Source organism: Pan troglodytes, chromosome 1 (assembly GCF_028858775.2).
Source record: "Pan troglodytes isolate AG18354 chromosome 1, NHGRI_mPanTro3-v2.0_pri, whole genome shotgun sequence".
Taxonomy (NCBI): Eukaryota; Metazoa; Chordata; class Mammalia; order Primates; family Hominidae; genus Pan; species Pan troglodytes.
Genome location: NC_072398.2, coordinates 30,672,297 through 30,699,447, shown reverse-complemented (window position 1 = coordinate 30,699,447; position 27,151 = coordinate 30,672,297). Strand labels below are relative to the sequence as shown.

The 27,151-nt window shown below is 38.9% G+C and overlaps 1 protein-coding gene across 2 annotated transcripts in view; it reads left to right on the top strand.

Annotated features, from left to right (window-relative positions):
• The window catches only part of TGFB2 (transforming growth factor beta 2), a 98,454-nt gene extending 72,303 nt beyond the window's left edge, over window positions 1–26,151 (top strand). For both annotated transcript variants that reach the window (XM_514203.9, XM_001172158.8), the window contains 5 exons: window positions 16,231–16,363; window positions 16,487–16,597; window positions 18,120–18,297; window positions 19,488–19,641; window positions 23,361–26,151. In XM_514203.9, coding sequence (XP_514203.2) covers window positions 16,231–16,363; window positions 16,487–16,597; window positions 18,120–18,297; window positions 19,488–19,641; window positions 23,361–23,519 — 735 coding nt within the window. In that variant the 3' untranslated portion in view covers window positions 23,520–26,151. The remainder of the gene's footprint in view (window positions 1–16,230; window positions 16,364–16,486; window positions 16,598–18,119; window positions 18,298–19,487; window positions 19,642–23,360) is intronic.
• The last annotated feature ends 1,000 nt before the right edge of the window (window positions 26,152–27,151 follow it).

Sequence of the window (27,151 nt, the reverse complement as noted above, 5' to 3'; positions counted from 1 at the left end):
TGGAAACCTCTGCCTAGATTTCAGAAGATGTATGGAAATGCCTGGATGCCCAGGCAGAAGTTTGCTGTAGGGGCAGGGTCCTCATGGAGAACCTCTGCTAGGGCAGTGCAGAAGCGAAATATGGGGTTGGAGCCCCCACACAGAGTTTCTACTGGGGCACCACCTAGTGGAGCTGTGAAAAGAGGGCCACCGTCTTCCAGACCCCAGAATGGTAGATCCACCAACAGCTTGCACCGTATGCCTGGAAAAATCACAAGACACTCAACACTAGCCCATAAAAACAGCCAAGAGGGGGGCTATACCTTGCAAAGCCATGGGGGCAGAGCTGCCCAAGGCCATGGGAGCCCACTTCTTGCATCAGCGTGACCTGGACTTGAGACATGGAGTCTAAGGAGATCATTTTGGAGCTTTAAGATTTTACTGCCCTGCTGGATTTCAGACTTTCATGGGGCCTACAGCCCCTTTGTTTTGGCCAATTTCTCCCATTTGGAATGACTATATTTACCCAATGCCTGTACCCCCGTTGTATCTAGGAAGTAACTAACTTGCTTTTGATTTTATAGGCTCATAGGCAGAAGGGACTTGCCTTGTCTCAGATGAGACTTTGTACTGTGGACTTTTGAGTTAATGCTGAAATGAGTTAAGACTTTGGGGAGCTGTTGAGAAGGCATGATTGGTTTTGAAATGTGAGGACATGAGATTTGGGAGGGGCTGGGGCAGAATGGTATGGTTTGGCTGTGTCCCCACCCAGATCTCATCTTGAATTTCCATGTGTTGTGGGAGGGACCTAGTGGGAGGTAATTGAATCATGGGGGCAAGTCTTTCCCATGCTGTTCTCGTAATCGTGAATAAGTCTCATGATATCATGATAAGTCTCATGATATGATGGTTTTAAAAAGAGGCATTCTGCTACACAAGCTCTCTCTCTTTGCCTGCTGCCATCCACTTAAGATGTGACTTTCTCCTCCTTGCCTTCCATCATGATTGTGAGGCCTCCTCAGCCATGTGGAACTATAAGTCCAATAAACCTTTTTCTTTTGTAAATTGCTCAGTCTCAGCTATGTCTTTATCAGCAGCGTGAAAATGGACTAATACACCCCCTCAGCAGCTGTTTACAGCATAGCAATCAAAGTGATTCCTGATAAAATATTGGTCAGATCAAAGTGCTCTCTTTAAAGCTCTACAGTGGCTTCGTATCTCACCCTGAGTAGAAGCCAAGTTCTTACCATGACTTAGGAGGCTGGCTCTGACCTGTTCCTTAGTCACCCACCCCTCAGCCATAATTTCCCCCTCATTCATAGGGCTCCCCCATTTGTCAATGACCTCTTTGCTCTTCCTCAGACACTGCACTCACTCCTTCCTGTGGCTTGTGGCCACTGTTCCCTCCACCCACAGTGCTTTTCCCAACTACCCATATGGTTGGTTCTCTTTATTTCTTTAGGTCTTACCTTAGAGACCACCTGCTCAGGGAGACCTTCTTTGGCCACCGTACCTAAGATCTCAGAGTCGCTTTTCCCAACACATCCTAGTCCCAATGTCTACTGTGCTTTTCTCCTTGATAATCTTCATTATCTGCCATATTTGATCTATTCCATCTTTATGTTGTTTATAATCTTATCTCTACCTCTAGCCATAAACTACTGGAGATGTGTCTGGTCCACAGTGGGTGTTCAATAAGTGTTTTTAATGAATTTAACTAAAATGTCAAAATAAGATTCAACTATAAGGAATGTCTTTCAAATAAGTATGTAACTTTATAAGGGGATTCTGTTGAGAAACATCACTCATTTATTCGGATTTGGAAATTCTGCTCCATTTGTTTTAAAGATATCTAAATATTGATGAAGAAAGAAATGTATATAACTATGCATCTTCTGTGACTTATTCAGAGCTAATTCTGATGAAGTATTTAATGTTAATAGATAATAACCATGTAGGTAAAAAAATAAAATAAAATTATGTAATAAATTAATGAAACTGATATTCTTGGGTACCCCATAAACTTGATGTTTTCAGAAAAAACAAGCTCTTTATTTATTTATTTGGGCTTGTTAGTTTATAGTCACATGCCCTAAATTAAAGTGCTCACTTAAATTATAGTACAGGCCATATATGTTTTAGGTGCCAGGAGGTAGGAATCAAATTAGAAGTCTGCTCCCCAAGTTCACATGTGTTAGTGTTAAAGTCAGAGTGGAATTGGAAGGGGGAGGTCAAATAAAAAATTAGAAGATATGGCTCCAGAGAGCTTGAGGTCTTGTGGACAGTCTTTCCCTCAATGGCAGGAAATAGGTAGGTCATTGTCAAAATTCATACTGCTGGGCTGTGTGGTACAGCCTCAAAGACTGTAGGAATTCAGCTAAGAAAAAGACAGTACAGTCTTGATTTAATTCTCCTTCAAATTCTACCATTACATATTGTACTGCACCCCTCTCTCGCCTGGTCTATACTGATGTGGCTTTAGTCCAGTTGAATCCTTTTCTCTTTTGTGTGATTTATACCTGATGGTCTCATGAATGCTACTGAGCTGCAGCATCTGACAGACTTTCTGTTCACACAAAGGACTCCTTCATCCCTTCAACCTGGAGAAATGGATTTACTTGTTTATGCACATGTGCATTCAGCACAAAGGTTCATCTGTAAAGTTTTTTTTTTTAATGAAACAATCGGGAATTATAAGGTATTTCATCACAGAGGAGAGACTTTTCTGTGTGTGTGTGCATGTGTGTTGTGTGTGTATGTGTGTATGTGTGTAACTTGAAGGCACATCTAGTGACATTTCCATAAAGGTCATCAAAGGTCTGCGTATGCCATACTGTATCATAATTTCACATGGGTATGTATAATACAGGTGTATATCAATGTGTAATACTCTGTACTGTAAAGAGAAAGAGTTCACGTAGTGATGTAATAATGTAGCTATCTGAGCTCCAAAGAGACTTGTATTCTCAGTCTTCTGAGGCTGATGTGTATTCCATGGGAGCTGACTGAAGGCCCTCATGAAGCTCTTGCCAGGTATACATTACTTAAGACCTCTTAGACAGATGCAATTATAAAGGAGCCATGACAATTACAGGACATGGTGATGGCAGAAGCAAGGTAAGTACTGGGTGTGTTAAGCCACTTTTGAAGGATAATCATGCAGTGTGTCGGTGTGGTAGGCACCCCCGAAGTGACCCAGCATAATCAAGGAGGCTACAGTTAGGAAGAGAGAGCTCCGTTTGTGCCTCCTTGAAATAAAAGCCACTGTACCCAGTTCTGATTCTCTATAAAGCTCCACTGGCTATTATTTGGAAATTCTCTTTCTTGCTTTCTCTCCCTCATTTCATTTTTATAATGAAATAAATAGAAAGGGTAAAATACAGTATTAAATTGCTTATTCTGTCTGATAATTCTTTCTGTCCTTCTTGATATATATAATCTCTGTGGTGGGTTTCTGGATGTGTTTAAAATTCCAAGAAGCATTTTTTTTTTTATCACTATAAAAGACCGATTGTTCAGGGGCTTATTTGTCACTTGATCAAATGTGTCTTTCTAATGAAGTCTGTTAGTTAATAAGAATATACCAAGCAGGGATTGGGTAAGCTGCCATGAAAAATACTCTGTGGGGGTAATAAGAGAGAGAAAGAACATTTTTTGCTTTGAAGGAGCTCATAGTTAGATTTAGCATTATACTCCCCACAGTATAATTTATGAATCCCTACTGTTAGAAGTGGGATTGTGTCCCTTCCCCTACACATAAAAAAAAAGATATGTTGAAGTCATAATCCCCAGTACTTTGGAATGTGATCTGATTTGAAAATAGGGTCATTGCAGATATAATTAGTTGAGATGAGGTCATCCTGCAGGAGGGTGGGTCCCTAATCCAGTATGACTGGTGTCCTTATAAAAAGACAGCCATGTGAAGACTCAGTCACAGGGAGCCTGCCATGTGAAGATGAAGGCAGAAATTGAAGCTATGCAACTATAGCCAAGGAACACCAAAAATTGCCAGCAAACCACCAGATGCTAGAAGAGGCAAAAAAGGATCCTCCCTGGAGGCATCAGAGAGAGCATGGCCCAGCCAACACCGTGATTTCAGACTTCTAGCCCCCAGATTTGTGACAGGATAAGTTCGTGTTATTTTAAGCCACCCAGTTTGTGGTACTTTGTTACTACAGTTCTAGGAAACCCATACACCTATCAAGCCAACTCTCCCTAAATCCTAGTATATATTGTTAGAAAAGATAAAAGGGCACTGAAGAGAGAGGAGGGTGCCTTCCTTCCTTCCTTCCTTCTTTCTTTTTCTTTCTTCTTGTTTTTTTTGTTTTTTGTTTTTTTGTTTTTTTGTTTTTTGTTTTTGACAGAGTCTCGCTCTGTCACCCAGGCTGGAATGCAGTGGTACAATCTTGGCTCGCTGCAGCCTCAACCTCCCAGGCTCAACAGATCCTCCTGCCCCAGCCTTTTGAGTAACTTGGACTGCAGATGTGCACCACCATGTCCAGCTAATTTTTAAAAATGTTTTCATAGAGGTGAGGTCTCATTATGTTGCTCAGACTGGTCTCAAACTTCTGGGCTCAAACGATCCTTCCATCTCAGCGTCCCGTAGTGCTGAGATTACAGGCATGAGGCACCACGCCTGGCCTTGTTCTCCCTTCTAATGAACCAGCACATCCTTATTACCTGGACTGTGTTCTCTTAGTGCTGGTTTTTTGGATGTTCATAGTCATCCTTTTACACTCTCCTCTCTACAGGAAATCTTCCCTGACCTCATCTACCTGGCAAGGATAGATGCCCTGCCTGTAACATTTCCTGGTAACCTGTGAACACATTGTTTTAAGTTTTTGTTGAGATGTCTATATTCCCTTACTACCCAATGCACTCCTTTAAGAACAGGCACCATCTTATTATCCTGGGGTATACGTATAATGCAATGCTTTGCTTACAGCCAGTGCTTAATATTTGTTGAACTAAACTGGAGGAAGTGAGGTATAAAATAAAATCAAACAAATGAATAAATGAGGACTCAAGTGCATACAAGATGCTCGGCAATGAATGAATGACTGAACAAACAAATTAACTGATCATATTAAATATTTGAATATTATTAGTTATTATTATTATTACTTTGAATGAGGGTAAAAGCCTCCTCCAAAGCCAATGAAAGCCTTCCAGAGTATGGATGTGGGAGTGATGTGTTGGAGAATCATTTGTTCCTGCTGTAGGTAAGCCAAGAAATGCTCACAGGAGTGAATTCTCTGTGCCTGTCTGCCTGAGAGAAAATCTTGGTCTTTAATAACACGGTTTTGACCTAGAGAGTCAGATTTCTCCAAAATTAATCAATGAATATGTATTCTACCAGTGTCAGCAAACCAAAATATAAGGGTTTGTGGGGATTTAAATAAGTTTATGTTTCCCTCTCTCTTTTATGGGCTTAATATTCTATTGGAGGAAATGGACATTTCCACACATCCAGGATTACCCTTGAAGCCACTATGCGCAAGGGACCAAATGCTCAGCAAACCCTGTAGCATTGCATGGGGAACTAGGGAAAGGGACCTGACTTTAGTTTAGAGTGAAAGTAAGCATGTCATTGAAAAACTGGGCTTCAAGTTTGAATTAGAAGAGTGGAAAGGCTTGTTTTGTTTTGTTTTTTGGGAGAAAAGTGGAGGAGGGAAAGGCATTCTGATAGGGTTGCTAGTTAGAAGCCAAAGTTTGGAAGTTTGGAGTACATAATCCATGTTTTAGAGATATTGTTTAGATTAGGCTTCTAGGGATGAAAGGCGCGTGTGAGATGATAGGTTGGTGGCCAGTTGTGTTATCAATACTAAACTAAGGAATCTGGAGTTTATTCACTAGGCATTAGAAGCCTCTGAAAGTTTTTGACAAGGTAAGGAACATAATCATAACAATAACTCACTCGTATTGAATACCAGGCAATGTGACTGATGCTCTCCCTACTCCGTGACACTTAATTTTCTCGACAAACATACAAGGTGCGTTTTACTATTCCTTTTCATTGATGAGAGAATTATAGATCCAGTAAGCCATAGTTTAGGCTTGTCTGACTCCAAAGCCTCTGGACCCTTTCGCTATGCTAATGATTTTCAAAGGCACTTGGCACGGCCCTATGGCTTCTTCAAAGAACTCTAAGGGACCACTGAGTAAATGGAATGGATTGATTGTCAGGTGGCCCAGATGGCCAGGACCCTTAGTCAATGAGTGAAATTCCACTTTTTTCTGCTGTGTACTCTGCATACCACAGAGTGTTGATTTCAGAAATGGCCACCGGGAAGGAGGTAACTAATAAGCCAGCAACAGGTTCTGGTTTTGGCCTTATGATTTTAACATTGTTATCACCAACGTGATGAAGACATTGGCTGCACTGTTGCTAGTGCTCTGTGGCTCCGAAGAGTAGCTTATACATTGAATAGCAAACTGAAAATTCAGAGAGATTCCAAAAGGCTAAAACTTGGGTCAGATAATAGAGTTCAACATTAACAGATATATATGTGTAATTTGCATTTATGTTTGAAAAATGAATTATATAAATACAGGCTACAGCAGTGGTTCTCAGAGTAATCCCTGGTTAGCAGCTTCTACATCACCTGGGAACTTGTTAGAAATGCAGATTCTTGGGCCTCCACCTCATCCTATTAAATCAGAAGCTCTGGGGATGGGGCTTAGCAATCTGTGTTAATGAGCACTCCAGATGTTTCTGAAGCAGGCTAACATTGGAGACCACTGGGCTAGAAAGACCAACCCTCCTCCCTTCTTGCTTTGCATTATTTCTTTCTCTTTATTCCACCTCATTCCAGAAAGGATTTGGAGTGGAAAAATCTGACTTAACAACAGTTTGTGAATAAGAACAAAGGTTTTATTTTACAAAAAAATTTCTGTGACTCAATGATGTGTTGTGGCTGCTGCCAAAAGTAAATAGTTTGCATTAAAAGTAGTGACCAGAACAAGGGAAGCAATAGCTACTCCCCTCTTCACATTTGACAGGTTCTGTATATCTCCATATTCTGTTAGACCATATCTGGAGTTTGTTGAGGAACTAATTTTAAGAAGACATTGGAAAGGGGTTTAACAAGGATGGTGACACACCTTGAACTTTTGCCTTAAAGGGATCAGTTGAGGGAAGCCACCTCTTGTGACTAGAGCCTGACATGGAAAAGAAAGAATTTTACATCTTGCTCCAGAGGGCGAAAAACAATATTGGAAAGCCTTCTCCACTGGTATTAAGAGGGAAAGACATTAGTCCAGGCTCTTCCTGAAGGGCTTTGTTAACACACCTAAGTGCTTCAGGCTTCCGTTTTTTGTTTGTTTGTTTGTTTGTTTTTGTTTTTTATTTAGTTTGAGTCTGGCTCCATCACCGAGGCTGGAGTGCAGTGGTGTGTTCTCGGCTCACCACAAGCTCCGTCTCCTGGGTTCACGCCATTCTCCTGCCTCAGCCTCCCGAGTAGCTGGGATTACAGGTGCCAGCCACCACGCCCAGCTAATTTTTTGTATTTTTAGTAGAGACGGGATTTCACCGTGTTAGCCAGGATGGTCTTGATCTCCTGACCTCATAATCTGCCCACCTCGGCCTCCCAAAGTGCTAGGATTACAGATGTGAACCACTGTGCCCGACCTGGGCTTCTGTTTCTTTTAGAATGCAGATAATAAGGGCCATGATGTTCATCCCACAAGGTTTCTGTGAAGGGCTAAAAACATGGCAAAAAGTTCAAATATTTGAAAAACTACAATGGTTGTACAAATATGAGGCAATGGCGCTATTATTAAGGAAGACTGGTTGATGGAAATTTTAAGTCCAAGATAATGGAGAATCTCAACAATATGGATTGTCCAAAAGGGGGACGACCTTTCTCATTAAATAGTGAGTTCACGGTCATGAGAGGCCTTTAGACAAAGAGATGTTAGAGAATGAACTGTATGGGATTGAAGCAGATGGTTTCAAAGTGCCTTGCCAATGCTAGTATTTCATAATGCTGAAGTGAATGACTTGAGGTCAGGCAGATCTGAGAGACTCATGCTCACAGCCAGCAGAGTGAATGTTTGATTCATCATTTGTTCATCACTACTTGCAAGTCACTGCAAATATTTAAAACATTTAAATACATTTAAACATTGAACACACTTAAAGATATTTAATGATTAAACATATTTAAAGCATTAAAAACATGAAATGCGTTTAAAAACAAGATGGGCCCACACTAATGAACCTGGTGTCAATTTTTCTTTACAGCGCTATAGTTAAATTCCCTTTGCATTAGAAGTCTGATTGAATTGCCCCATGGTCTCCTGTGGATCTGTTGATGTATGAATTTGGAAAGTAACATTGAATTCCCAATGCTTTCTTATAACTCTTTGCAATGTCTCATAGACGTGTAAGAGATGTTGCCCTTAGTGTCTAACCGAAATCCTGAGTTGTTTTACAGCATTTTTATTTTAAGGTTAAGATTTCTTCTGGCTATAATTTTGCATCTAGACTTCTACTTGTTTTTTCCCCCCTCAAACTATTGGGTAACATCAGTGACTTTCACCTTTATCCACTGCCCAGTTGGCTGCTTTCCAATGGCAGAGAAATGAATGCATGCTTTTGTGTAGGGAGTTGTGTAATTCAATGAAGAGCTTGGAGCCTTGCTGAAGGCGATATGTGGGTATTTCACACATATTATATCTAATGATTATATATCAGTAATGTAATGAAAGTGGCATTCAAACATCACTGTGGGTGGCAGCTAAGCCAAAGACAGCTAAATCGTATTTTTAATACATGAGAAGCCCCCTTTTCTAATTCAATCAGAAACAGTTGTTGGTCAGTTAAAGATTAAAAAATCAGTTAAAGCAAGGGATTAGAAAAACATATGAGAGATAAACAGAAAGAGAGAGATGCAAACCTTAAATTTTTAAAACTTAAAACAAATATATATGTATGTACATATGGATGTATACATACACATTCACATGCTGAGGCTGAGTTTTTTTTGTGAAAGGCCAAGGACTTTTCTTTGACATGGATGTGCCAATTACCAATCCATGTCATTTTGTTTTGTATAAATCACATTTATAGTGCATCATCTACAATTTCTATTTTTATTTTTCTGAAGTAGAGAGAGACATTTAAGGACAATTGCTGAGCAACCTGAGTGTAGGATTCTTCTAACTTTTTATTGTATTATTTCTTCTGTAGCTGTCTCTCTTACACCTAAAATTAGAAAATAAATTATTGTGATAAAATATACATAATATAAACATTACAGTTTAACCATCCTTTAAGTATACAAGTCAGCAGCATTAAGTACATTCACCACAATATTATATAGCCATCACCACTATCCATTTCTAGAACTTTTTTTATCGCCAGCAGAAACTCTGTACCCGTTAAACAATACCTTCTAATTACCTTCTACACCCCTACTAACCTCTAACCTCTATTCTGCTTCTTTTTTTCTTTTTATTTATTTATTTTACTATTATACTATAAGTTCTAGGGTACATGTGCACAATGTGCAGGTTTGTTACATATGTATACATGTGCAATGTTGGTGTGCTGCACCCAGTAACTTGTCATTTACATTAGGTATATCTCCTAATGCTATCCCTCCCCCCTCCCCCCACCTCAGGACAAGCCCCAGTGTGTGATGTTCCCCTTCCTGTGTCCAAGTGTTCTCATTGTTCAATTCCCACCTATGAGTGAGAACATGCAGTGTTTGGTTTTCTGTCCTTGCGATAGTTTGCTGAGAATGATGGTTTCCAGCTTCATCCATGTCCCTACAGAAGACATGAACTCATCCTTTTTTATGGCTGTGTAGTATTCCATGGTGTATATGTGCCACATTTTCTTAATCCAGTCCATCATTGATGGGCATTTGGGTTGGTTCCAAGTCTTTGCTATTGTGAATAGTGCCACAATAAACATTCATGTGCATGTGTCTTTATAGCAGCATGATTTATAATCCTTTGGGTATATACCCAGTAATGGGATGGCTGGGTCAAATGGTATTTCTAGTTCTAGACCCTTGAGGAATTGCCACACTGTCTTCCACAATGGTTGAACTAGTTTACAGTCCCACCAACAGTGTAAAAGTGTTCCTATTTCTCCACATCCTCTCCAGCACCTGTTGTTTCCTGACTTTTTAATGATTGCCATTCTAACTGGTGTGAGATGGTATCTCATTGTGGTTTTGATTTGCATTTCTCTGATGGCCAGTGATGATGAGCATTTTTTCATGTATCTGTTGGCTGCATAAATGTCTTCTTTTGAGAAGTGTCTTTTCATATCCTTTGCCTACTTTTTGATGGGGTTGTTTGATTTTTTTCTTGTAAATTTGTTTAAGTTCTTTGTAGATTCTGGATATTAGCCCTTTGTCAGATGGGTAGATTGCAAAAATTTTCTCCCATTCTGTAGGTTGCCTGTTCACTCTGATGGTAGTTTCTTTTGCTGTGCAGAAGCTCTTTAGTTTAATTAGATCCCATTTGCCAATTTTGGCTTTTGTTGCCATTACTTTTGGTGTTTTAGACATGAAGTCCTTGCCCATGCCCATGTCCTAAATGGTATTGCCTAGGTTTTCTTCTAGGGCTTTTATGGTTTTAGGTCTAACATTTAAGTCTTTAATCCATCTTGAATTAATTTTTGTATAAGGTGTAAGGAAGGGATCCAATTTCAGCTTTCTACATATGGCTAGCCAGTTTTCCCAGCACCATTTATTAAATAGGGAATCCTTTCCCCATTTCTTGTTTTTGTCAGGTTTGTCAAAGATCAGATGGTTGTAGATGTGTGGTGTTATTTCTGAGGGCTCTGTTCTGTTCCAGTGATCTATATCTCTGTTTTGGTACCAGCACCATGCTTTTTTGGTTACTGTAGCCTTGTAGTATAGTTTGAAGTTAGGTAGCGTGATGCTTCCAGCTTTGTTCTTTTGGCTTAGGATTGTCTTGGCAATGTGGGCTCTTTTTTGGTTCCATATGAACTTTAAAGTAGTTTTTTCCAATTCTGTGAAGAAAGTCATTGGTAGCTTGATGGGGATGGCACTGAATCTATAAATTACCTTGGGCAGTATGGCCATTTTCATGATATTGATTCTCCCTATCCATGAGCATCTTTTTTTTTTTTTTTTTTTTTTTTTTTTTTTTTTTTTGAGACAGAGTCTTCCTCTGTCAGCCAGGCTGGAGTGCAGTGGCACGATCTCAGCTCACTGCAACCTCCGCCTCCTGGGCTCAAGCAATTTTCCTGCCTCAGTCTCCTGAGTAGCTGGGATTACAGTTGTGTGCCACGACACCCAGCTAATTTTTGTATTTTTAGTAGAGATGGGGTTTCACCATGTTGGCCAGGCTGGTCTCAAACTCCTGACCTCAGGTAATCCACCCGCCTTGGCCTCCCAAAGAGCTGGGATTACAGGCGTGAGCCACTGTGCCTGGCCTATTCTGCTTTTTATCTCTATGAATGTGCCTATTTAAAGTACCTTTTGTAAGTGAAATCACAATATTTGTCCTTCTGTGTCAGCTTATTTCACTTAGCATGATCCTCAGAGTTCATCCATGTCATGTAGCATATGTCTGAATTTTATTCTTACTTATGGCTGAATAATATCTTAGTGGATGAGTGTACTACATTTTGTTTATGCATTCATCTCTTGATGAGTACTTGAATTTTTTCCCACCTTTTGACTATTGTGAGTAATGCTGCTATGAACATTGATGTATAAGTATTGCTTGAGTGCCAGCTTTCAGTTCTTTTGGCTATATATCTTAAGAGTGGAATTTCTGGATCATGGGGTAATTCAATGTTTGCCTTTTTGAGGAACTAGCAAACTGTTTTCCAAAAAACTTTCTTTCCTATAGGAACTTGTCTTTATGAAGACTTTCCAAGACAGTCAACTGGCTTTCAGAGAAGAAACAGCTCTGTTTACTTTTGGTCCTGCATTTCATCAGTTTCTAGACCATTTAATTAACTTGCATAATTACAATAACAAGTCCAAGTGTCATAAGCAGGTTTAGAAATGTATATCATTTCATGCTTTCTAGGGAAAAAAAGAAATGTATAAAATTGATATTTGTTAAGCGTACAACTCAACTGGTAAGACTGGAAGTGCTTGGAGAGTAACTTTCCCCAATGATCCCCAGTGTGCTTTGGGCATCAGCCAATATATATTATAAAACACAGAATTAATGGAGAATGCTGGTTACTCTGGCCAGTTAAGGGGAGGCCAGTTAAGAGAGCTTCTACTATTCAACTAAATTATCTTTGTCATGATAAGATACATAAAGAGGCCGGGTGTGGTAGCTCAAGCCTGTAATCCTAGCACTTTGGGAGGCTGAGGTGGGTGGCTCGAGACCAGCCTGGGCAACATGGCAAAACCCCGTCTCTACTAAAAATATAAAAAATTAGCCGGGCATGGATGGCGCACACCTGTAGTCCCAGCTACTCTGGAGTCTGAGGCGAGAGAATCACTTGAACCCTGGAGGCGGAGGTTGCAGTGAGCCAAGATCACACCACTGTACCTGGGTGATAGAGTGAGACCCTGTCTCAAAAAAAAAAAAAAAAAAAAGATGTATAAAGAAATTTAGAAGCAAATGACTCATGAATCTAGAAAAACAATTAACAGCTACATATCCACAACTACTAACATTCAATACTCTTGTTGTTCGGAGACCCGAGAAAGACAGACAGCAAAGGCTAAAATAGAAGGGGAAGTTGACTGATCTGGTCACTTCCTGTATAAACTTTTGAATGTAAGCAGCAGGTTGATTTTCCATGCCTTCTTCTCTTACAGTTCAATTTAGTGTGGGTGATAAATGGGAGATAAACAGAGGATAGTGAGGTTGTGCCTATTCTTAGGAAGAAGATACCTTTAAAGTTAAGATTCAAGACTTTACGATGTGATTAGAAGGTTTTCTAGACAGTTCTGAAGCAAAATCATGAAGCTGTAGGAGGAATACTTTTATATAGCATCATTCATCCTTGTTAGCAACCCAAATGATTAAAGGTTTGGGAAATTACACCTTTAAATATGGTCTAAAGGAACTGAGTTTATTTAGTTTAGAGAGAGCAAGCAAGCACGCTGAGGGGGACTTAATCATAGTCTCCAAGAATATGAGGGATATTCTCTGAGTGATGGAAAGCAGCTGTTTCCTGTTTCCACTAAGGACTGGATAAGAAGAATGGAGTTAACATGCAACAAGTGGGTTAAGAACTCTTTGGCCATGAAGTTCAAGACAACAAATCCACCAGACAAAAGTCGCTACTGTGTTTGAGAATTACATAGCTAACTAACTGTATTTCTTGGGTGGTTTATATGTGGCCTGTTCTTGAATCTGGAGCTAGTGAAAAAGATCCAGAGGACCTTTCACCCAAGTGAGAGGATGAGGTTGTCCATTTTCTGAGCCTACCAGTGCTCTGTGGTTGAGGAAGCTCTTATCGTAAGTCTCCTAGTAGGATTTAAAAGAGAAAAAGCTTCAGAGTCTCTTTGCTGCTCTTTGGACTCTTTCCAAGTAAGATAATCTAAATGTACTCCTTTTCTATAAGGTGGAAGATTTCTATAGATTTGGCATTATGTGTCCTTTCTGCTTATTTGGTCAATATGGCCATAATTTTTAAAAATTCTGTGTCTTTAGTGAAACTGGACATATATATACACACATATATACATGTATATGTATGTATATGTCATAGACATTTGACATGTATATCATAAGTAATTAATTCAGCAATGGAGACAATGTTTAGTTCTAGGTAGTATGTCTAAATGTTAGCTATATGAATAAGATAATACACTGTGCTAATTAGCAGCACAGAAATATGCAAAGCATTTTGTAAAAATGCACTGTTGCAGATTAGCTAGGGGAAGAATTTAAAGACAAAACGATGAGTTCTGTGAATGTTACCAGTTTTTAGTCAATGAGGCAGATCAGAATGCCTGAAAACTGCTTCTCAACCATTGTTTTTCTTATTCCTGTTCCACAGTAGGTTAATTATACCATTTATTCAGAATTAGACAAGTGATGTCTTACTTTCCCAACTGGGAGTATTTTCAAGGCAAGGTTTGATTCCTAGGAGATGGACTGCTATTAAGCTGTATCTTTAAAGCTGTAGTTTTATGCCAACATTCATTGTGTATACGTTCCACTATCTTATATTTTCATCTTGTACCAGCATTTATTTTAATCTTATTTAAAAATCTTTGCCTCTGTCATTGAATGTTTTCTTGACTCAATAACTTGTTTGGCCTTTAAAAATCCAGCACTGAAGTGGGAAAATGACTTGGGATTGAGTTGGATCATCTCTTCACACTTGTTCACTGGGAGGCATTGGGCAAGTTAGTTAACCTCCTTGAGTTTGCTTCCTTAATCTACCCTACAGGAATATTTTGAGGATTAAATAAAATAAAATAATGTGTGCCAAGCCCAGAGCATAGTGTACCCAGCCCTCAAGTCATGTTTATCTGCTTTCTTTAATTCGCAAAGAACATTTCTTACCTATCATAGAGTCATTGTTGCCTCCACATTCTCTTCTTTTAGTGGAGTTTTTGGACCACAGGGGCAGATCTGTAGAATAAGACTTGTGTAAAATTCATGAGGGCACCCAAGGGTCTAATTGTATGAATCTCCTTCCTTTTCTATATTTACTTAATCCAGAAAAAAAGTCTACCATTATGGCAAGTATTTTAGGAAGCGTCTGTTGCCAAATTACCTGAAACAAATCATGTACACACATGGAAGGAAAGTACATTTTCAGATGAGTGGAAAGATGATGCATTTTTGTTTTACAAGGTTTAAAGGATAGTTAATAAATCTTCTAGATACTGAAATAAACATTTAATAGACATTGATTCAATTGAGTGCTATGGTTTGAAACGATATCAAATTGAAGACATGATCCCTGACCTGGGAAGTTTTATGAATTTGCTGGAGAGACCAAGCCCATAGGTATGGAATGACCACAAAACAGAGTAGTACAAAAATCAGGAAGAGTAGTACAAAAATCAGGAAGAGTAGTACAAAAATGACAGCTTGAACCCCTAAGTACTGAGGAAAGGCAGCATACAGGGTTTCAGTAGGGATTTACTGTAGTAGACTTAGAATCATGATTTAGTTCCTAAAACCACTATCATTTCAAAATAGAATTTTTTTAAAACCACCTAAAATATTCACTTCCTGTCGAAACCTAGGAACATACTACAGTTGCGCTTTACTCATTTGAGATAAATACACCTTTCTCGAAACGTTAACTTTTTCGTTTTTTTTTTTTTTTGTTTTTGAGAGGCAGTCCCACTCTGTCGCCCAGGCTGGAGTGCAGTAATGCCACCTCGGCTCACTGCAACCTCCGTCTCCCGGGTTCGGGTGATTGTCCTGCTTCAGCCTCCCGAGTAGCTGGGATTACAGGCGCCCACCACTGTGCCTGGCTAATTTTTGTGTTTAGTAGAGACAGGGTTTTACCATGTTGGCCAGGCTGGTCTTGAACTCCTGACTTCAAGTGGTCCATCCAACTCAGCCTCCCAAAGTGCTGGGATTACAGTGAGCCACCATGCCCAGCCTGAGATAAATACATCTTTCTAAAGCCTCAGTGTTTAGGCTGGTTTGCTTTCAGATATTCATCTATGCACCATACCAAACTACTTCTGCTTAGATTCATTCTGAGTCTGCAGGGGATGGAATACCTTTATAAATCATAACAAATCACATTAAGAGTAAAATATCCCAGCTAGGGACTTACCTCAAAAGCTGAGGCATGACATGTATTTTAATGGCAATGGATTTGGAAACCAAGGTTAGGACCGTTCTTTCTTTATTAGAAGGAGATTTATAATTCAGGGCCTTTGAGAGTGAGCCTGGGTCCTCTGAACTGGACTTCTCCTCTTGTCCCTTCCTGTACCCCAACTCCCCAAATTAAATAAGTAGGGAAGCAGAACAAGAAAACCATTAACTTAATAGCATAGAATTTATGGCTGAAATCTTGCAAAGCTTATGTCAGCAAAGTAAAATAATTACTGTCACTTTCTTTTAGACACTTGGCTTTATGGTTCCTGTCACCTTTATCATAACATGCAGCTGATTTAGTAGCTATATTTTTCATGGCAAATAGCCTGGTGTTGTGTTTTTATGCATGTGACCATGCTGTTGAGATGACAATGCATGGCTATACTACAGTAGAGCTAAATTTAGGTAATGAATTAGAACACTGTTAATAGTTTTGGTTTAGTCATGCTGTCAGAATGCCAACTCAGCCTTTTCTCTTGCTCTTTTCCCCTCCAGATTCTCAAGTCCAAAGATTTAACATCTCCAACCCAGCGCTACATCGACAGCAAAGTTGTGAAAACAAGAGCAGAAGGCGAATGGCTCTCCTTCGATGTAACTGATGCTGTTCATGAATGGCTTCACCATAAAGGTTACAAGCCACTCTCTCTTTTCCTCCCAAGTTGTTCAGTATCCCTAAGTTACTTTAAATTGATTGCAGATTTAAGGGTATAGACACACATAAAAATGACCTCCTTGACTTAATGTTTTCCAGACAGGAACCTGGGATTTAAAATAAGCTTACACTGTCCCTGCTGCACTTTTGTACCATCTAATAATTACATCATCCCAAATAAAAGTGAAGAACTAGAAGCAAGATTTGCAGGTAACCAAAACTTGGTCATATGAGGTGGGGGAGGGAAGGGTCTATATTGATAATCTCATGGGGGATAAAATCAGTTTGCATGTGAAAATGAGACTGGTAAGGCCTGGGGAGTTTCATTCATTTGGACAGTGATATGGTTGGATATACATATGTGAAGGGAGAAAGGATTGGAAGAACGGAATAGGTTCCCAGTTTATAATTCTCAATGCCCAGTGATGACTTGGTCAATAATAACTGATTAACTCATTAACCCTCCAGTAGTAAGTTAAGGCCTTTGTTCTTCATTGTAGCAAACCAACTTTCCATCTATACTGATACTATAGAGAAAGATAGAATGTGTTTAAGAAAATTCATTGATAATCCCCCAAACTAAATGTCAGGAACTGACAACCGTATTTCACAGAAGAAAGGAGTCTCCTCCTGCTACAGCTTCCATAACTAACCTTCCATGTATAAGAACATTCCACCTTTTCTAGTCCATACCCAGTATTTCAAGTGGGTTCCTTATCAGAATTTTATATTAGTTTATAAACACATAAAAATGTTTTGGTTTTCCCCACGCTTACCTTTAAGTAAGTTGGACAAAAGTCATGGAGAGTGAGGAGATACCAAGGGCTCAAGTTACTTCACGTATTAGATGATGAGTTGTTGGATGATGAGAGGTGAGAGGAAATCCATGCCTATGTGCCAATACAGCATCTGCCCACAATGCCAGGCCAGAGAATTGATTTCCCTGCCCTCCTAACATCACCCAGGACCTCCGTCCACTTTTAGAAGACTACAGCAGCCCTCGCTCATGGAAAAATACTCCCAGAGGTCTAGAGATTTATTTCAGTCTCTAACCTAGTCATGATTCTCTGGAGTGTGGAGATTAAATGCTTAAACTGGCAGTCTCTTGAGCATGCTTTGGGGAGCTCAAGTTTCTAAATCTCAGATGGAATCAGGAAAGTGTTGAGGATGCCATAAAATAAATGAAAAAGCCCTTTCTTCACAGCTTCCCAAAATAGCATTAGGTAAGGGTGACTTCTGTTTCACTTGAACCTAATTCACTCCAATTCAGTTAAGTCTCAGTTTATGTTCATTAGGAAAGTCTTTTGAGTTTAGTAGTCTTAGGAAGAGTGCGAACCAGCGGGTGACAAGGCATGTTCTATTGCCATGTGTTCAGTTGTTGAGGGCTTGAACGCAGCCTAAACTGAGGATTGACTAAAATAAACTGCCTAGATTGCCCTTGGACTATAGGTCAAAGACTGCTTCTGTAGTGACTTTCATAACCAACAGCCCTGGCTTTGACACCGAACTGCCTTCTGACAAGAGCCCCATTTAGAAGTGTTAATTGTCACGTGGGTTAGTCGTAGTCCTGTTGTGCCATATCTATTTCCATGGGGAATAACTGTTGCCAGCTGATGCTGCTTTGGTGGTCATCACTGCTATTTGTGACAATATACAAAGGAAAAAAAATATGGCTGACTATATTTGATGAAGGTGAAGCTAAATGTTTATTACCCAAATGCATTTTTTCAAGGTATTGATGGCACCTCCACATATACCAGTGGTGATCAGAAAACTATAAAGTCCACTAGGAAAAAAAACAGTGGGAAGACCCCACATCTCCTGCTAATGTTATTGCCCTCCTACAGACTTGAGTCACAACAGACCAACCGGCGGAAGAAGCGTGCTTTGGATGCAGCCTATTGCTTTAGGTAAAGGAAAGAAAAATAAAACCAAGTAATTACATCTGTTAACTCTTACACTGCCTTTGCCTTTTCTTCTACTGTGTATTGACCCAAGTGGAACTCACTGCTAAGGCCAGGTAGAGTGCAGTACAGCTCCTGTGTCTCATAATACCATTCTTCCCAGAGGCTTATATTCATCAGGTCTTTAGCAGTGAACCAAGTGTGAAGGGAGAAAACTAGCCCCCTGAATTTTTTCCCCAAAATTCCTCTTAAGTTCTTTGGTGCTGAAGAAGAAAACAAGCTCTCTGCTCCTCAGAACAAATAAAAGCTTATTTGAGGTGCGTGATGTCAACTCCTTAATTAAGAAAGACCCACCATCTGGATGATGCCTTCATCCTCACCAAGTCCAAGTGCTGATAGTCACACTTCTTTCATAGTAACAGAGATGAGACAGCGGAAGAATGCCATGTGTCACATCTTTAGCAACAGCATATGAGAGAAGCAAGAAGAATTTATTTCCCATTCCCACATGAGTGCATGGAGGGAGAATGTGAATGTTCTTATGTGGTCTCAGTAAGAGGAGGGCTCTTTCCTTATTTTGAGAGGTACAGGACAGGGAAGGGTCCTCACTGATGAAGTGCTCAAAATGTCAGAGGCCATGAGTAAAGTGGCACTTTTTGGTTGCCAGATCCAGTGGTTGCCCTCAGCAAGACTCCATGTTTCTTGATCTCTGGTTCATTCCTAGATCAGAGAACATGTGGTGAAACAAAGGATCAATTCTCAAAGGAAAATGCCTTAGATGGTTGTTTGAAAATTGCTGTTGTACTTCTTTCATTTTATATTTGAAAGGGCAATAGAGGCTGGATGGCAGAACTGCCCAGTGTTGATTGGAAAGGGCTTCATCATGCCCAGCCACTCCCTGCTTATATCTGGTCATCTGAAGGTAAATGTATGATTTTCCAGGTCACAGACAAGGAAGTCAGGGTATAGAACTCATAAGGGCAAGTAGTCCAGCAAATCACCACGCACAACACCCTATCATGAAAGTCACTTGAGATTACAATAAAGCCATTAAAACCTGGCCCATGATATTTGCTCATTAGATGTTTGTTGAATAAATGAATGAATCATTTTTCTGGTTTGGGGTGAGGTGGTGGTAGAGTGAGGGTAGTGAATGAGCTTTAAAATCTCCATTGCTTTTTTTTTTTTTTTACCAGAAATGTGCAGGATAATTGCTGCCTACGTCCACTTTACATTGATTTCAAGAGGGATCTAGGGTGGAAATGGATACACGAACCCAAAGGGTACAATGCCAACTTCTGTGCTGGAGCATGCCCGTATTTATGGAGTTCAGACACTCAGCACAGCAGGGTGAGTGTTCAGCTTACCTGTTGCCTCTGTTCTTGGGTTACCATGTGCACCTGCTGATAGTATTTCCAAATGAGTTGTAATTAACCTTGTGCTGTCTTACCATCACACATGTATGGGTACTGGAGAAAAATCTTTCATTAGGTTGGTGCAAAAGTATTCGCAGTTTTTGCCATTGAAAATAATGGCAAGAAACTCCCCTAATAGATGAGGAGGAAGAATGTTAACTGTAGGTGAAATCAGAAAGTGACACTGATCGGTTACAAACCATAAGTCTCACCTGCCCAGTTATAAACAACTGGAGGGAAGTTTTGTTTACTTTTTTCTTTATTTTATATTCTTTTTCAAAAATAATTTTTATTGATACATAATTGCATATATTAATGAGGTACATGTGATATTTTGATACATGTATACAATGTGTAATGATGAAATCAGGGTAATTAGGATATCCATTGCCTCAAAAATTTATCATTTCCTTATTTGGGGAATATTCCAGATCATCTCTTCTAGTTATTTTAAAATAGACAATATATTATTGTTAACTATAGTAACCCTACTGTGCTATAAAACATTAGAATTTATTCCTTCTATCTAACTGTATTTTCATACCTATTAATCAACTTCTCTTCACCCTTACCCTGTTCCCAGCCTCTGGTAACCATCATTCTACTCTCTGCCTCCATAAGTTTTATATTCTTAACAGCTATAAGCATAAATAGCCAAAAAATAAATAAACACCCTTTTTAGAATCAATATGTCACATAGTATCATATATAGATAAAGTGTGAAGGGAACCAGGTCTCCATCTAAAAAAAAAAATCTGCTGTCATCTCCGTCAGAGACTGTTATATTAGAAAGAACATTGGGGATTTCAGTTAATGCCTGGGAGTGTGTGATTATTAGTAAATACACTATCAATTTACTAATGTATGACAGTTAGAATGTAATTTAACATCTCTAAACCTCAGTTTCTTATCAGTAAGAAGGAATGTCTGTATTAAAAGTTATCTTTAAAATAATAATGCCAAACTCAAGAGTTGATATGAAGTACGAAAGATGATATACATGAAAATGACTTGAAAATTCGTTTCTCTACTTTTTTTTTAATGTAACGCAAAGTAAATGAGAATCTGAGTATTTTATCAAGTTGTTTCAATGAAGATAGAGTTAATTCAGAAGGTAATTCCCAGATTGGATGGTATGGGTTTCCAGCAAGATTAGAGAAGAGTTTTTCTATGTAATAATGATATTTGTTCACATGCTTCCTCTTGATGGCTCATCAGGATTTTAGAGATAGAAAGGACATCTTATCCAACCCTTTCATTTTCTTAAAGAAATTGGGGACTGGGCGCAGTGACTCATGCCTGTATTCCCAGCACTTCAGGAGGCCGAGGCAGGTGGATCACGAGGTCAGGAGTTCAAGACCAGCCTGGTCAAGATGGTGAAACCCCGTCTCTACTAAAAATACAAAAAAATTAACCAGGCATGGTGGCGGGTGCCTGCAATCCCAGCTACTCGGGAGGCTGAGGCAGAGAATCGCTTGAACCCAGGAGGCGGAGGTTGCAGTGAGCCGAGATCGCACCACTGCACTCCAGCCTGGGTGGCAGAGTGAGATCCCGTCTCAAAAAAAAAAAAAAAAGAAATTGGGGTCTAGATCATGTAGTCTAGATGATACCCAAAACCAAACAGAAAATTAGTGACAAACCGAGGCTTGGCATGCAGGCCTCCTTGTTTTATAACCAGGCCTCCATTTGCTCTATCTTACTGGGTTTAATTCCTAAAATATGGTTACACGTTAGGGTTTCTATTCTGCTCTTTATGCCTCTGTAAATCTCCCTATTAAAGAAGCATTAGAAAAATTGTCTTCACTGCGGGGTAGGAAAATGGATCAGCTGCCAAAAAAGATCACATACTACATTCAGCTGGATTCATGAGTTTGGGGGTTATCAATTATTTTAGACAATCTGTATTATAAAAATTCCTCTTTAGTTCATATGAAAAATCATGTGTTCATGGAGCATAAAGTATATTTATTTATAAATACCTACATATGCTGGAATTTAAATTGACAAATACGGCTCCCCTTCCTTCAGCTGTTTTCCCAACTCCCCTGTAGACTTTGGCACTCGGGGGCGACCGTGTGCTTGGCCATGTGAGGGAAGCTTGCTCATGCCTGTCCCTTTGTCTGAGCTCTCTGGCCAGGCTGCCTCCTCTGGGCTGCGGCAGCAGTAGCTGTAATGTGGGCAAGGCCCTGTTGCCAAGTAGAAACATAATTCTCCTCTCTGATACACAGAGGGAGTGTGTGAAGGCTGAGACCATGCTTGTTTTTCAAGGAGAGAGGAAGAATAACTGTCATGGTCACAAATATGTGGTTTGGACAGTTACCCAAGAAGCCAGAGGTAGCTTAATAAAGTAGTCAGTGTTGCTGTGCTGAACAGATCTTCTGTCTTAGGCTGAAAAAATTGCAGTGAATCTCGAGGAAAAGGTCACTTGCTGTTTGACTAACACATTAATGGCATCCTTGGAAATGTCTCTGTATCATCAGTGGGGAACCTACATACTTCCATTAGTAAAAGTCTCACACCCCTCTGATACAGAATGGGGTTAAAGGTATAAGGCTAATTATAGAACCATCTCTTCATTCTGTTTTCAGACTTGCCATCAACTCCTCCAACTCAGCAACTACCATTTACCGCATAGGTTAATGGAGGGTTGATTATGATTGTGATTATGATTATGATCGTTTTAAGCAAAATGTAAGAAAGTGAATAATTATTTCTTATAGGAGATCTTAGAGATCACTTTTATGTCATTCCTAGCATCATTTTGTTTATGAAGCAATGGTAAAAAAAGAGGCTTTTTTTTTTTTTTTTAAAGAAAATTGAGGATACCTTAAATTGGCCTGAGGAGACACTTAACGGAGAAAGATTTCATTTCCTTCCTTCCTTATTTATTTATTTAAAGAAACAGGGTCTGGGTCTGTTGTCCAAGCTGGTCCTGAACTCCTACACTCAAGTGATCCTTCAAAGTGTTGGGATTACAGGCGTGAGCCACCGTGCCCAGCCTGTAGAAAGATTTCACATTGCATACAGGTGTCTTTTTCTATATCCAAAGGTAGATTAAAGCTCTTATGAGAGCTTTGATAAAACTTTGTATTCTTCTACTTATTCATGTATTCATTTCTTCACTTAGTACATGAATCTCATTTTGTCCAGAGAAGACTTACTAGGGCTACAAGATAAAAGCAAAGTCTGTAGGGTTCCTGATCTGGAGGGAGCTCTTAATCTAGATGGGATTGAAATGTATACTCAAGAAACAACTTCATTTACAGAGTAGTGTAGAAATAAGACCAAATGCTATAAGGATCAAGTTTTGTGGGGACCTAGGATGTATGTGCAGCCAAGCACTGATCAGAGGAAAGACTTACTGGAAAAACTGGGAAAATCTGTTGAATGAGCAATTTTTTCCAATCTGACTCTTACAGAATCATTTGCTTAAGATGTGTGGAAAACGAGTTCCATGTGGGAAAATAATGACTTTGATGATTGCTAAGGTCACATATCAGTTTGACTGTAATTTAGGAAATTAGCAACCAAAAATAATTTTAAATTGCCTACTCAGTGCTGTGACTGCTAACAATGTGGAATTCTTTTTAAAAACCAATTGCGTTCATTTTCCGTCTTTCCCTATGTTGTCTCTCCTCTCCTGTGTCCTTTCAGGTCCTGAGCTTATATAATACCATAAATCCAGAAGCATCTGCTTCTCCTTGCTGCGTGTCCCAAGATTTAGAACCTCTAACCATTCTCTACTACATTGGCAAAACACCCAAGATTGAACAGCTTTCTAATATGATTGTAAAGTCTTGCAAATGCAGCTAAAATTCTTGGAAAAGTGGCAAGACCAAAATTACAATGATGATGATAATGATGACGACGACGACAACGATGATGCTTGTAACAAGAAAACATAAGAGAGCCTTGGTTCATCAGTGTTAAAAAATTTTTGAAAAGGCGGTACTAGTTCAGACACTTTGGAAGTTTGTGTTCTGTTTGTTAAAACTGGCATCTGACACAAAAAAAGTTGAAGGCCTTATTCTACATTTCACCTACTTTGTAAGTGAGAGAGACAAGAAGCAAATTTTTTTTAAAGAAAAAAATAAACACTGGAAGAATTTATTAGTGTTAATTATGTGAACAACGACGACAACAACAACAACAACAACAAAAAACAGGAAAATCCCATTAAGTGGAGTTGCTGTACGTACCGTTCCTATCCCGCGCCTCACTTGATTTTTCTGTATTGCTATGCAATAGGCACCCTTCCCATTCTTACTCTTAGAGTTAACAGTGAGTTATTTATTGTGTGTTACTATATAATGAACGTTTCCTTGCCCTTGGAAAATAAAACAGGTGTATAAAGTAGAGACCAAATACTTTGCCAGAAACTCATGGATGGCTTAAGGAACTTGAACTCAAACGAGCCAGAAAAAAAGAGGTCATATTAATGGGATGAAAACCCAAGTGAGTTATTATATGACCGAGAAAGTCTGCATTAAGATAAAGACCCTGAAAACACATGTTATGTACCAGCTGCCTAAGGAAGCTTCTTGTAAGGTCCAAAAACTAAAAAGCCTGTTAATAAAAGAAACTTTCAGTCAGAATAAGTCTGTAAGTTTTTTTTTTTTCTTTTTAATTGTAAATGGTTCTTTGTCAGTTTAGTAAACCAGTGAAATGTTGAAATGTTTTGACATGTACTGGTCAAACTTCAGACCTTAAAATATTGCTGTATAGCTATGCTATAGGTTTTTTCCTTTGTTTTGGTATATGTAACCATACCTATATTATTAAAATAGATGGATATAGAAGCCAGCATAATTGAAAACACATCTGCAGATCTCTTTTGCAAACTATTAAATCAAAACATTAACTACTTTATGTGTAATGTGTAAATTTTTACCATATTTTTTATATTCTGTAATAATGTCAACTATGATTTAGATTGACTTAAATTTGGGCTCTTTTAATGATCACTCACAAATGTATGTTTCTTTTAGCTGGCCAGTACTTTTGAGTAAAGCCCCTATATTTTGACTTGCACTACAAATGCATTTTTTTTAATAACATTTGCCCTACTTGTGCTTTGTGTTTCTTTCATTATTATGACATAAGCTACCTGGGTCCACTTGTCTTTTTTTTTTTCTTTCACAGAAAAGATGGGTTCGAGTTCAGTGGTCTTCATCTTCCAAGCATCATTACTAACCAAGTCAGACCTTAACAAATTTTTATGTTAGGAAAAGGAGGAATGTTATAGATACATCATAGAAAATTGAAGTAAAATGTTTTCATTTTAGCAAGGATTTAGGGTTCTAACTAAAACTCAGAATCTTGATTGAGTTAAGAAAAGTTTCTCTACCTTGGTTTAATCAATATTTTTGTAAAATCCTATTGTTATTACAAAGAGGACACTTCATAGGAAACATCTTTTTCTTTAGTCAGGTTTTTAATATTCAGGGGGAAATTGAAAGATATATATTTTAGTCGATTTTTCAAAAGGGGAAAAAAGTCCAGGTCAGCATAAGTCATTTTGTGTATTTCACTGAAGTTGTAAGGTTTTTATAAATGTTCTTTGAAGGGGAAAAGGCACAAGCCAATTTTTCCTATGATCAAAAAATTCTTTCTTTCCTCTGAGTGAGAGTTATCTATATCTGAGGCTAAAGTTTACCTTGCTTTAATAAATAATTTGCCACATCATTGCAGAAGAGGTATCCTCATGTTGGGGTTTATAGAATATGTCAGTTTATCACTTGTTGCTTATTTAGCTTTAAAATAAAAATTAATAGGCAAAGCAATGGAATATTTGCAGTTTCACCTAAAGAGCAGCATAAGGAGGCGGGAATCCAAAGTGAAGTTGTTCGATATGGTCTACTTCTTTTTTGGAATTTCCTGACCATTAATTAAAGAATTGGATTTGCAAGTTTGAAAACTGGAAAAGCAAGAGATGGGATGCCATAATAGTAAACAGCCCTTGTGTTGGATGTAACCCAATCCCAGATTTGAGTGTGTGTTGATTATTTTTTTGTCTTCCACTTTTCTATTATGTGTAAATCACTTTTATTTCTGCAGGCATTTTCCTCTCAGATAGGATGACATTTTGTTTTGTATTATTTTGTCTTTCCTCATGAATGCACTGATAATATTTTAAATGCTCTATTTTAAGATCTCTTGAATCTTTTTTTTTAATTTGGGGGTTCTATAAGGTCTTTATTTCCCATAAGTAAATATTGCCATGGGAGGGGGGTGGAGGTGGGAAGGAAGGGGTGAAGTGCTAGTATGCAAGTGGGCAGCAATTATTTTTGTGTTAATCAGCAGTACAATTTGATCGTTGGCATGGTTAAAAAATGGAATATAAGATTAGCTGTTTTGTATTTTGATGACCAATTACGCTGTATTTTAACACGATGTATGTCTGTTTTTGTGGTGCTCTAGTGGTAAATAAATTATTTCGATGATATGTGGATGTCTTTTTCCTATCAGTACCATCATCGAGTCTAGAAAACACCTGTGATGCAATAAGACTATCTCAAGCTGGAAAAGTCATACCACCTTTCCGATTGCCCTCTGTGCTTTCTCCCTTAAGGATAGTCACTTCAGAAGTCATGCTTTAAAGCACAAGAGTCAGGCCATATCCATCAAGGATAGAAGAAATCCCTGTGCAGTCTTTTTATTCCCTTATTTATTGCTATTTGGTAATTGTTTGAGATTTAGTTTCCATCCAGCTTGACTGCCGACCAGAAAAAATGCAGAGAGATGTTTGCACCATGCTTTGGCTTTCTGGTTCTATGTTCTGCCAACGCCAGGGCCAAAAGAACTGGTCTAGACAGTATCCCCTGTAGCCCCATAACTTGGATAGTTGCTGAGCCAGCCAGATATAACAAGAGCCACGTGCTTTTTGGGGTGGGTTGGTTGGGATCAGCTACTTGCCTGTCAGTTTCACTGGTACCACTGCACCACAAACAAAAAAAACCCACCCTATTTCCTCCAATTTTTTTGGCTGCTACCTACAAGACCAGACTCCTCAAACGAGTTACCAATCTCTTAATAAATAGGATTAATAAAAAAAGTAATTGTGACTCAATCTGGTTGTCTTGCTTTGTCTAGTGAAAGAACTAGTGTGTGCCTGTTGTGTTGTCTAAACACCATCTAGAAACAAACCATCAACTCGAGTATTGAGATAGAAGAGAAAATGGTTCCCTTTTCTGCAGTCTCATCTGTGTTTGGTCTTTCATAGTAAACTCATAGAGAGAGGAAGTTTGTCACTCTAAACCCATTAGTTCATGCTTCTGTGCAGCCTGGCTAGTCCCAGAGCTATCAACCCAACCCACATTATATTTAATTGATGAGTAAGAATAGAAGGTATTATAGAATCGAGAGATGAAAAAAGCCACCTAACAGCCTTACCAACTTTGGCAAATTTGTCAGCAACTCTGGGCCTCTGTTTCTTTAAAATGAAG